At 34.6% G+C, this 12,449-nt stretch overlaps 1 protein-coding gene across 1 annotated transcript; it reads right to left on the bottom strand.

Moving 5' to 3' along the window:
• Positions 1 to 853: 853 nt before the first annotated feature.
• On the bottom strand, positions 854 to 10,852 carry LOC113523447 (trypsin-7-like). The gene is made up of 5 exons (XM_031907471.2): positions 10,631 to 10,852; positions 7,600 to 7,819; positions 6,606 to 6,855; positions 3,674 to 3,823; positions 854 to 2,223 (listed from the first exon to the last, which is right to left on the bottom strand). Exons 1-5 carry the CDS (start codon positions 10,683 to 10,685, stop codon positions 2,071 to 2,073), a joined length of 828 nt encoding a protein of 275 aa, XP_031763331.1. The 5' UTR covers positions 10,686 to 10,852; the 3' UTR covers positions 854 to 2,070.
• Between the last annotated feature and the right edge of the window lie 1,597 nt (positions 10,853 to 12,449).

Genomic DNA, 12,449 nt, shown 5'->3' with positions numbered 1-12,449 from the left:
CATCTGAAGGTACGACCAAAAAACTATTTAATTTTTTTTTCAATCGATTATGTGGATCTTATTTCAACATGATTGGAGTCGTATTTTATAGAATAATCATAAATTATTGTAAATTGCTTTATTCTGTAAAATATTAAGTTATAAGTAATCAGAATATAGTTTATTTCTATGAGGGAAATAATTTTAAAGTAATTACCTAAGGTATCGAAATATCATGTCCCACATATAAAAGTGTAACTTCGTGTATCATCTTCATCAATCTAGACCGATTAATGCCAGAGACAAGGATCTCCTAAAGCTACATTACATAGCTCTGTGTTGTTCACATTCAATCATTTCATGGGCGAATCAGTATACTCTGTTATGTCCATGGTACTGCTCATGTCTATAGGCGACGGTTACCACTTTCCATCAGGTAAGCCGTCAGCTTATTTGCCATAATAAGTTGTAAAAAAAAAGATAAGGGGCATATCACCCTAATCCTCAGGAGTAGTCTCCATCTAGAGACATTGAATACAGTAACTTATCTAAGTGTTATTCTTACCCCCTTATTCGTAAAAACGTTAAACCTGTCATAAACCTATTCTAGCTATTGAACTGTTTTGTCTCTATTTTTGTATCTACACTGAATTCCCGATTAAAAAAAAAAAGAAGACAAAACATTGTTATAGTTAAAATAGACTTGTAGAAGCTTTTAGTTTTTATGAATAAAGGAGTTAATAAATAATACCTACAAACTTAGCTAAGCATCTTTTTCTAGGATTGATTTAAGTAGGTTAAACTTTTTTTATACTTAGTTTGATTTAGAAATTTTAATAGGATTCATGGAAATGGATGTAAAGATAAGCACGCATGTTTATTTTTAAACCATAGTTTAATATTCATAAATATATTATTATAGGTAAATTTACAAATACAATTTTAACAGTAAATTCAACCTCCGAAGTTAACATATGTATGTTAATTACTCGGAGGTCTGCCTACGCAGACGAGAGGCACACTTTATTAAGTACAATGTCCTTATTTAAATTTTAAAAGAATTTAAATATTTCAAAAAAACTCTTTTTATTACGATGCATAAAATACAGGTATAAAATTTAAAAGCGTTAGAGACACTCCAGATATAATATTGGGGTACTTCAAAAAGGGTATAGTAAAGTTTCTTCAGGGTCGGCAACGCGCGCGTGAAACCCCTTGTGTTGCAGGCGTCCATAGGCTACAGTAACCGTTTACCATCAGACGGGCTGTATGCTTGGTTACCACCTTTATGGTATAAAAAATTTGTCTGGAATACTTTTAATTTTAACTTTAATGCTCTTAGTTTTTTTTTTTTTTTTACTTTATTTTTGTGATTAAATGTCGTACTAAATATAAAAAAATAAGCATGATACGATGACAAAAGGACAGAAAGACAACATGACTCTTTCAATAAAAAGCATCTAATAAAGGGGCCAAGTTAAAAATGCCCCGGGGACTGTCCCTCAACTGTGTAGGCCCTTAACGAAATAACTTCTGGGGTCTCCGGCCAATGTATAGCAAAATCTTACCCAAGGTTCTCGTTAAACCCTTAAAGTGTCCCATAAAATGAACTGTTGCAATTTTAACAATATATGTATATATATATATATATATATATATATATATATGTATATGTATTAAATATTTTTGAATGAGCCGATATTTGAATACAAGCAATTTAAAAAAAAGTAACCTAATAACAACCTCCAGGATCCCGACTATCTCTATACTAAAATTCACTACAATAGATTCAGCGGTTTAGACATGAATGAGTAACAAATAAACAAACTCACATTCGCATTTATAATAATAAAATTGATAATAGTAATTATCGAAAGCTATTTTTAAATATCTGATAAAAAATTATAAGCATTCGAAATAATCGTGTCTCACAATTTTATACCACTTTACTTTACAATGAGCAAGTACTTTCAAATAAAAAAGTAGATCCAGTTGACTTGAGAAAATTGCAAGATAAGAGAAACGGATATTGAGGGCAAGACCGAGAGTCTAATTGATCTGAGACCGTCCAGGGTTGCCGTTTCAATTATTCTATAAACCGGTATGTTCTTTAATGAAATTCCTTATATCGGGTTGAGCGATGTTGGCGAACACACTTGGCGATAATGGTTGCGCACAACCACGACCGAATGATACTATGCCAACACAGTAACCATCTTGAACTGCTGCTCCACCGGAGTCACCCTGAAATAAATAAATAATAAATATTTCACTGAACTAGATGTTGATCGTAGATCTTGTGGAAATCCATGTTACTGGTTATTTAAATATATTCATTTATTTATTTTACACTTTTTCCACCAAGCAAGAAAAATAAAAAATAAAGTCAATATTAGTTATAAGTTGTTAAACTAGTTGTTTTGTTGAAGTGCAGTTTATCAAATTTAATTGATAAAAAGCAAAGTAAGCAAATTTATTGCTTTTAATTCAATTTAATTCAATTGCTTTTTTTTTTGAATAAATGCTTTTGTGTTTCAGTTTGAAGGGTGGGATATGGCGTGAATTTACTGGGTACAGAGGAATAACATCTGAGTCCTCAGGAATGGCAACGCATAGGGGGTATCATGGGCGTAACAGTATACTCTGTTATGTCCATGGTACTGCTCATGTCTATAGGCGACGGTTACCACTTTCCATCAGGTGGACTGTCAGCTTGCTTGCCATTCTAAGTTGTATAAAAAAAAAAGTTGTTAAACTAGCTGTTTTGTTGAAGTGCAGTAAAGAATATATATACATGCACATATTTAATAACACACATACAACAGCAGAGAATGACAAAGGAAAATGAAAAGAGAAAGCACAGGAAAATTGTACTAAAGGGAGAGGTAGTAAGATTTAACAGATGTTTTGAAGCTAGTGAGAGTTTGAGCGCACCAAATAGAGGTATAGAATTATTATGTTAAAATTATCCATTTTGAATTAGCCGTTAAGACACTATAAAGTTACAGAGAAACAAACATACTTGCACATTATGTAATATTAAGTAAGAACTAACATTTATCTTTACTATTGTTATTCCAAACATTGTTTATTAACTAACCTTGACTTATGGCAACTCAGTAATGTTAATGAGAAGTATGTTACGTCGATGATTATTTTTGTTTTTCACACATAACATTTAGTGACATTTTTTTTAAAAACATCCTCGTAATACGACGTGAAATGGATGGACTTATAAATGAAGGAAATGAATTTAAGAGAGATGAGTAGTTATTATTAGCTAGAATATAAACTACTTAAACTAATTAAAACTAGCTAATTAAATTAATTAAAACACGTGGGTTAGCCAGTACAAAGTACTCTGGTAGATTTTGTACAAAGTCTACCAGAGGGAGACTTTGTACAAAAGTCAATTACTTGGGTACCTCTGCCCCATTCGTGTTTCAACCGTGTAGCAGTAGTGTTTGCATGGCTGTGTTTCGGTTTGAAGGGTGGGATATGACGTGAATTTACTGGGTATAGAGGAATAACACCTGAGTCCTCAGGAATGGCAACGCATGGGGGGTATCATGGGCGTAACAGTATACTCTGTTATGTACACGGTACTGCTCATGTCAATAGGCGACGGTTACCACTTTCAATCAGGTGGGCCGTCAGCTTGTTTGCCATTCTAAGTTGTATAAAAAAAAGGTACCTGACAAGTTCCCTTTCCTCCCAAAAAGAAGTTACCGGCACAAAACATATTCTTCGTCAAGTAAGCATAGTATGACAAGAAGCACTGGTAATAGTTTACTACAGGAATAGTCACTTCCATCAACCTCTCGGGTATTGAAGGGGCTCCTTGCTGAAATGAAATAAACATGCATTATTCCACCAGAATGTGACTTGGTACAATAGTCGTCTGCTTGAGTTCTTAATAGATGATAAGGGAATAGTAACCCCATCTGTGCTATCGGTATACTCTGGCGGGGCACCAATGAGGGATGATAGGTGAGGATGAAGGCGACTTGCCTTATAGTTAGCTCATAGTGATGGTTTCAACAAGAATTAATCATGATGATTTTCAACTGGAATCGCGAAGAAGTTGGTCTGACAGAGTAGTGCTACTAATGGGGATTAATGTCCCCATTACTAACAATCCCTCTCCCACCGACTGCTTGAATACCTCTGTCCTACATGTTTCTGCTGTGAAGCAGCTATCCTTGAATGGCTGTGTTTCAGTTTGAATTAAAAATAGAACATACGAAGCAAAACACCATAGTTCTCAGGTAAGACAACACGTGAGGGATGCCATGGGCATCACAATGTGATTCTTTGGTGTAATTCTAAAATCTAGAAATACTCGTAGACCAATTCTAGTTAGTATATCACGATAAAATATATACCTATTTTTAAGTTTCGCATGACGCCGGAACAAACATACAGACAGGCAGACAGGCAGACAGGTTTATTTATTTATTTATTTATAAAAGACACACCAACAATATGCTCACAACAATTAAGCAGACAATGTACAATGATATAAGTAAGTAAAAAGTGAAAAACTACTATTAAAAATGCTTAAATCTAAGTTTAGTTGAACAAAAACATCTCACTCCTCACTACCAAGCTTAAGGTCATATGAACACATCAATTAAAGGTGTATACAGCTCTCACAGATAAGCGTCAATGTATACTAAGTAACAATTATACAATTAGAGAGGACCTAATTACCAATCCATATTATTAATAAGCCTAATAAACTGCACTAAAGAATTACCAAAGATGTCGATATCATGGTGAACGTTTACGGCTTTACTATAGGACGATAACATTCTGTTGAGGGGAGAATTGGATTTTATTTATTTATTTCTATTGCTTTTATTAAGATCCTCATATTTTATTATCTTAAATAACTCCCATATTCAAACGTCGTTTAGTTTCAATTTTATTATATTAATAAGATAAAATTAGTAAAATTTACCCTGCACTAAAACAGATAAAAACGTATATACAAGGGACACATCCCAAAATACGCAGACACGAGTTAATTTAAGAAAAGTCTGAAACCGACTTCTAAATTGGCCCAGTGAGTCGAGAACCGAATCTGAAATCTCATTTACACGAAGAAACCAGTCTTCGACGCACTACGCTCGGAAAGTTATTGAAAATCGATACGGATAGATGCGCAATTTGGATGTCAACGGATTTTTATAACGAAAATACAGGTTTTTCTATTTTCTACACGAGCTTATCACGTAATTTTGGTTGTTAACTCGCTCATTGCGTTGTCACGTAAGCAAGAAAGGAAAGAAAATTCTTTTATTGCACTTTTATAGAAGAAGAAACCAATGACGTATTTTTGTAACAATTAGTTGCCAACCTTTTTTTTTATACAACTTAGAATGGCAAACAAGCTGACGGCCCACCTGATAGAAAATGGTAACCGTCGCCTATAGACATGAGCAGTACCATGGACATAACAGAGTAAACTGTTTCGCCCATGATACCCCCCCATGCGTTGGTATTCCTGAGGACTCAGGTGTTATTCCTCTGTACCCAGTAAATTCACGCCATATTCCACCCTTCAAACCGAATTATTTCAATTTAAAAACTACTAACTACTATAGACTTCTGTACCAAGTTTGATAAAATCTCTATGGGGCCAATATGTAAGTGTCTATGCTTTCAGATCAAAAAAGAATTTTCAGTCATAAAAAAAGAAGGAGTTATGACGTAACAAACATAAAAAAAATACAACTGAATTGAAATAGAAAAGTTTTTAAAGTTAAAAATGTTTGAATTTAATAAAAAATTCTCTTGCTTCTACCAAACGATAGATCCACGATGTCCTTGTGACCGTACCGGTAATAAAAAACAAGTACGACTATGCTGGAAAAGTCTCGAAATCTCCAAAATGGTCCGTCATTTATTCTGATGACGGAATAAAAATAATGTTAGCACGTCTAGCCCCAGGATGTTGGGTACGATAAAAAGAACAAACAATGACACTAGTAAAAACCGGTCAAGTGTGTGTCGGACTCGCGTAATGAGGGTTCCGTACAAATTTATTAAGTTTAAAAACTTTTTTTTAAATAACTACAAATTTAGGAGCTCGGAATTTTTCCTTTCCTTGTGTTACATGACATTGCATCTTGCCAAATTTTATGATTCTAGATCAACGGGAAATAACTTGTTTTGTTTACCTTTGCGAATGTCAAAATATACAATATATCTAAATGAAATAAAAAAGGCGGTTGATTACGTCGACTTAGAAACTTGATTTTTTCACTGCTTTAAGAGATTGCAGACCTGAGTATATGATATTAATTTCAACTTGATACATTTAGGTATTCTTAAGAAGAAGGGTCTTGACAGATAAAGGGACGGACGGACGGACAGACGAACAACGAAGTGATACTATAAGGGTTCCGTTTTTTCCTTAAGAGGTACGGAACCCTAAAAAGAAATAAAACTCTATGAGAAACCACTTAACCAACGTCGAAGTCTATAGTTACAGCTTGCCTTATAAGGTAAATACTAATAATATAATAAATTCGAAAGTGTGTAATGATTTTTTACTTTTAACTGAATAAAGAAAACTAACAAGATTACGAGTTTCACTGCTAATCTTGTGAAAAACAAACCTGAGTCCGCCCCCAACCGCTGACTTCAATATCAGTTCCGCCCACCATAGGTCGGCCTAAAGGAGGCAAAGCTACTGGTTGAACATAGTCATTGAACTCCATGGGAGAAGCTGTCTTGAGCACAGCGACGTCTTTATCGAACGTAGGTTGTCCGTACTGCGGATGTGTCCACACCTCTGATATGGGAACTATAGTGCCATTCCTTCGCCATGAACTACCGACGCGCATTGTCACGTTTTCTGGAGAGATTCTGAAATTATTTTATGAATATAGTTAATCATATTTTAATTATATTAGATTCTACAGCTTTTATTAAAATAGAAAGTCGGATGACGTAAATAATCTGCTTTTAATAATATTTCTTTTTTTTTTTTATTTTTTATTTCTGCCTTTAGTCTCTCAATAAAGACCATATTTATAAGAAAATGAATATAAAGTTTCTTACATTACAGTTCTCCATATGTATTTATTGGATCTTAGTTTTGTTCTGGGGACATTTCTTTATAAAGCGCCACCTAGCAGTGATATATTTATTACAGTTTGTAGTACCGTAATAATAGATGGCGTTATAAATATAAAAGTCAACGTGATAAAACGGCAGCAAAACAAATTTGCAAATTCAATAAACACAGCACCTAAATTAAATTTATAGTCTATACCTACCCGTCGTGACAAAACTGAGAAACTAAAATGGAGAAACACGAACTCTTTTTATTATTTTTATTTATTTTTAGAATTGTTGTGCATAACATGAAAATGTCAACAATGTTGTACCTTATTCTAAAGATATAACTGTTTATAACTACTCCTCTCCATCCAAAGATTCCCTGGAACAAATCGCTCTTAGCGATGAGGTCGCCCATTGTTTTCTCACTGTGATTTTTTCTTGTAATTCTTTGTATCTATAGTAAGTTTATTATTGTAATCTTTTGGATGAAACAATAAAGAGTATCTATCTATAAAAGAGTTAATAATACAATCAAATATAACATACCCTTCAGCGCAATGTGCCGCAGTCAAAACATAATTCTCACTTATGATAAATCCACCACAGAAGTATTTGTTGTCCAATATCAGAGCCACCTGATATGGGCGTTTCTCTATATCTGTCTCAACACCGCCCACTATCTTTTCGTAGTTTATCTCTGGGTTTTTTGATACATCTTTTCGATCGTCATCAGATATTGGTACTTTCTCTGATGGTATTAAATCTCCTGAAAATAATTTACTATTATCATTATTATTACTGGTGGATATAAAGCTCCCTCTGGGGGACTTTTGCCAATAGTTACAACGAAGGCAGGCGAATTGGTAACTGCAGTTAGATTTTGGTAATGTTTTAAGAAGAACGCTGCTTTCGACTATTTAGTTTCCTCACTCGCCTCTTACGATACCCACAGGAAAGGAAAGGATAGCCTATTCTATGACGGGACCACACGGTTTGATACCACCAGGCGTTCCTAAGATAAAGGTTCTTGACAGACAGACGGACAGGACGACGGCAAACAACAAAGTGATCCTATAAGGGTTTTTCCCTTTGGAAGTACGGAACCCTTAAAAACAACACTGCGCACGTCGCCATCTCATTCTACATCATAGCCTCGATTACGATAACGATTCTATCAATAGACTCGTTTGTACTTTGTCTAAAGGGGCATAAAATAGAAAAAATTAAGTATTTACTTTTTTTAAATGCCATTGTATCTATCTAACTGTATTCCGTTCGTGCTTGTTCGAATTTCGAACAACGCAAACATTTGTAGTTCTACTTTTGTTTATATTGGTCTGACCGTTTTATGTAATTCAACTAAGTACAGTCAACTCGTAAATACTAGCTATTAAGTTTTTACCCACAGCTTCATCTGCAAGACCGGAATGATTGATAAAAAGTATATATATCTTCTTGTCCAAACCAAATAGTACTTGCACGTAGTAATAAGGCGCAAAAATTGGAAAAGGGAATTGTTAGTAATGAGGTCTAACTGTCTCGTTGTTAGCAATACACCGTATCAGGTCGACCTCCACGCAGTTCCCCGTGGCAAACAGTCATGGTGCGGGTGATCATGGGCGGCGGTAGTTACTTACCACCAGGTGAGCCGCATGCTCGTTTGCCCCCTGTGTTGTAAAAAAAAATCTAGCGGATTTTATTACGATGGGCTAATTGATCTGCTTGCATTGTCACCTATCATCCCTCACTAGTGCCCTGCCAGCGTATACCAATAGCGCAGACGGGGTTACCATTTCTTTAGTACCCATTAAAAAAAAGGCGCAAAAAGGTAACTAACAATCAAATTTACTTTCAAATTTATAATACTAGTAAGTAGACACTAAGTTGTTAAGTCTAAGGTTGTCAATCAAAATTAACTAAAAGTACGAATTAAATTGTATGCACGTACATTATCGGAATACTCATATTGTTGTAATCACCTAAAGTTTTTTTTTTATACCACTGAGGTGGTAAACAAGCATAAGTTGTCATAAACAAAGTGTCCGTAATAACTTAGCAATGCACATTATAATGTTAAATAAGACCTCAAAGTTAAGGATCATTCACTTCAAAGTGAGACCTCCTGTGCAATTTGTAACTTACCAAGTAAGCACGTATATTTTACCAGAGGGAGACTTTGTACAAAAGTCGATTGCTTGGGTACCTCTGTCACATTCGTGTTTCAACCGTGAAGCAGTTGTGTTTGCATGACTGTGTTTCGGTTTGAAGGGTGGAATATGGCGTGAATTTATATATATAAATAAGGCCATATCTCACCCTTCAAACCGAAACAGCCATGCAAACACAACTACTTCACGGTATAAACACGAACGGGACAGAGGTGCCCAAGTAAACGACTTTTGTACAAACTCTGCCTCTGGTAAACTAAACTAAAATAGTTACTATGTAATCGATAAAGAAATGTTTAAACTTAGAACTGTAATGTAAACCGTAAACATTATTACGCCCATATTACTAAAATTAATAAAACCTCTTAGTGTATGAAATGAAACGAACTACCATGCTATGCATTTCAAAAATGTAAAATAATAATTTACAAATATTTTTAATTCGTAAGACTTCATTTAATTAGTAATGTCGATCAACAATAATTGCATAATAACACAAGCATTACTATGCAATTATCATTGATACTACAGAAACCTTTATGACAAGTGTAAACCACAATATGTAATAAGCGTGTATCCAGGAAATGACAGACAATCTAACGACTTCTAGAACTCGCGACGCTGTATAATCGTAGATTTTTAATCGTTGATTGAATCGACTAGCAACAATTCAATTTAAACTATTACTGTACAATGGGCATGGGAACGAATAATGTAATCGAATTACTTAATCGATTAATTTTAATACCATGATATTATTTAATAACATTCATTTAACATTAACCAGTTTTTCTTATTTTTTATTAAAAACTGACTAAAATTTTTATATGAATTTAGGTACATAACGAAAAACCCGTGAATCAAATTATTAAATCGATTAATTGTAATAAAATGACATTAACTTTCATTTAACATTAACAATTTATTACTACGGACTAAAATTTTGAAACGAATTTAAGTATATAGCGAAAAATCCGTGCTTAAACGGTATTGTAATAAATATATTAATTAGTTATGACAATATGACATTAAATATCGTTAACGTTAAACATTAACGATTTTTTACGCGAACATATTTAAAAATTTACTTATAATTTGAGTAACACTATTTATTATACGAGGGACCTAACTGGTATTTTTTTAATAGATGATAATGGAATGATAAGCCCACCTGCACTAACGGTATACGGTGGTGGAGCACCAATAAGGGATAATAGGTAAGAATAAAACAGCAGATCAGTTAGCCCATCGTGATTAATACACGTGGAATTCAGCACGATGGTTAACAGGCGAGACCACGTGGAGGTCAAACTGCCTGGGTATATTGCTCGCAATAGGAATGGTACTACGTATAACTTACAATCCTTCCCCCACGTCTAACTGGTATTAGGATAATGTTCGTAACTTACCCAAAGCAAAACTCGTGTGAACCAAGCCAAAAAATATTAACAATATATAAAACATTGTTTATATTCGCAATACTAACACGGGGGAAATGTATCTATTAATGAGGGCGCCAAATGTCTCCGTGTCCCTATTTATTCTCGCGTCATTTGAATGTCGTATATAAATTACCCACATGCATTTAGTCAAGTTCTGTCATACTTAATAACCGTTAGATAAGTTAGACCGGGAGCTCGGCACCGTTTTGTATTTATTTCGCTATTTTCCCGATACTAAAAACAAAATTATGAAACAAATAACTATAATATGTGTTTCGGTTTAAAGGGTTTTTTTTTTATACAACTTAGAGTGGCAAACAAGCTGATGGTCCACCTGATGGAAAGTGGTAACCGTCGCCTGTAGACATGAGCAGTACCATGGACATAACAGAGTATACTGTTTCGCCCATGATACCCCCCATGCGTTGCCATTCCTGAGGACTCAGGTGTTATTCCTCTGTACCCTGTAAATTCACGCTATATCCCACCCTGAAGCGCTGGCTTGGCTGTGTTTCGGTTTGAAGGTCATGGTCAAGGTCATGAGCGAAACAGATACTCTATTATGTCCATGATGCTGCTCATGTCTATAGGCGACGGTTACCACTTTCAATCAGGTGGGCCGTCAGCTTGTTTGCCATTCTAAGATGTATAAAAAAAATCTACAGCAATATTTCCTAAAAAATACGATATGGGAATGTTCAAGAAAAAATATACCTTTTTTTATATTTTAATACTTTAATATGTAGTAGTTGCTTATTTTTTTACGCATTATGTTTCCCGTGTGATCCCGGCATAGAATAGGCCACCCCTTCGTTTCCCGTGGGTGTCGTTAGAGGCGACTAAGGGAGGACGAGGGATAGGCAGCAGCGTCCCTCTTAAAACATCTCCAAAGCCTAACTGCGGTTGTCAGTCCGCCTGCCAAGCGTGACAAATACCGGCAAAACCCTCTTTTGCCATCAGAGATGTTTTTAATTCTCTTACGACACCCTCGGAAATGGACGGGGTGGCCTATTGTACGTCGAGGCCACTCAGCATTTATTATTATAGATTATTTAAAAATAACTTATATACTTACTTTACCTAATACTTTATTTATACTGATTTAAGTTAATAGTGCTTTTACCTTAATTATAAATAGACAAAATTCAAGTAAATAAATTATAGTCAAATTGTAATTTGAATCCAATAATACTAATGAAGAATATTTTAGTTTTATTAAATTATTAATCATAATATTTCAGTTAATGGCAGATGAAAGGACAAATGGGTGTAATCATTTCATAGTAACAAAAAGATAACGAATTTTTTAATAGCATGAAGATATTAAAATTATTAACGTAACAGTAATTTCATTATTAAAATAGAATCATTACTACATAAGGGATTTTCAAATGTATTTATCATGATGTCCAATCTCCAACCATGAAATCTCCAACAAAATATCAATACAAAATATATCATCATCATCATATTAGACTTAAACTGTCCACTGCTGAACATAAACCTACCCCTTGGGGAGTTTGCGCCAGTAATCGCCACGCTTGGCAGGTAGATTGGCAACCGCAGTTAGGCTTTGTAGATGTTTTAAGAGGACCGCTGCTAACCATCCCTTGCCCTCTTTTAATCGCATCTTACGACACCCACGAAAAATGAAGGGGTGGTTTATTCTATGCCGGGACGTTATGGTAACGGCACATAATGTATCCTATGTGCTAAACTAGGGTCCATTCTATAGTTTTTGTGTGATAATCACCATCCATTCATCCTTACATCCTTACAAACTTTC

Source organism: Galleria mellonella, unplaced genomic scaffold (assembly GCF_026898425.1).
Source record: "Galleria mellonella isolate WM207_F2 unplaced genomic scaffold, CSIRO_AGI_GalMel_v1 utg270, whole genome shotgun sequence".
NCBI classification, from domain to species: domain Eukaryota; kingdom Metazoa; phylum Arthropoda; class Insecta; order Lepidoptera; family Pyralidae; genus Galleria; species Galleria mellonella.
The sequence above is the reverse complement of the archived record's forward strand: the minus strand, read 5'-3'. Positions and strand labels throughout refer to the sequence as shown.

Bases quoted from the DNA above. Each gene is read 5' to 3' on its own strand.
- LOC113523447 (XM_031907471.2), bottom strand. From the start codon at position 10,685: ATGTTTTATATATTGTTAATATTTTTTGGCTTGGTTCACACGAGTTTT. The intron at 7,820-10,630 runs GTAAGTTACGAA...AATTATTTTCAG, and splicing joins TCACACGAGTTTTGCTTTGG to GAGATTTAATACCATCAGAG. The intron at 3,824-6,605 runs GTTTGTTTTTCA...ATTTCATTTCAG, and splicing joins GCGGTTGGGGGCGGACTCAG to CAAGGAGCCCCTTCAATACC.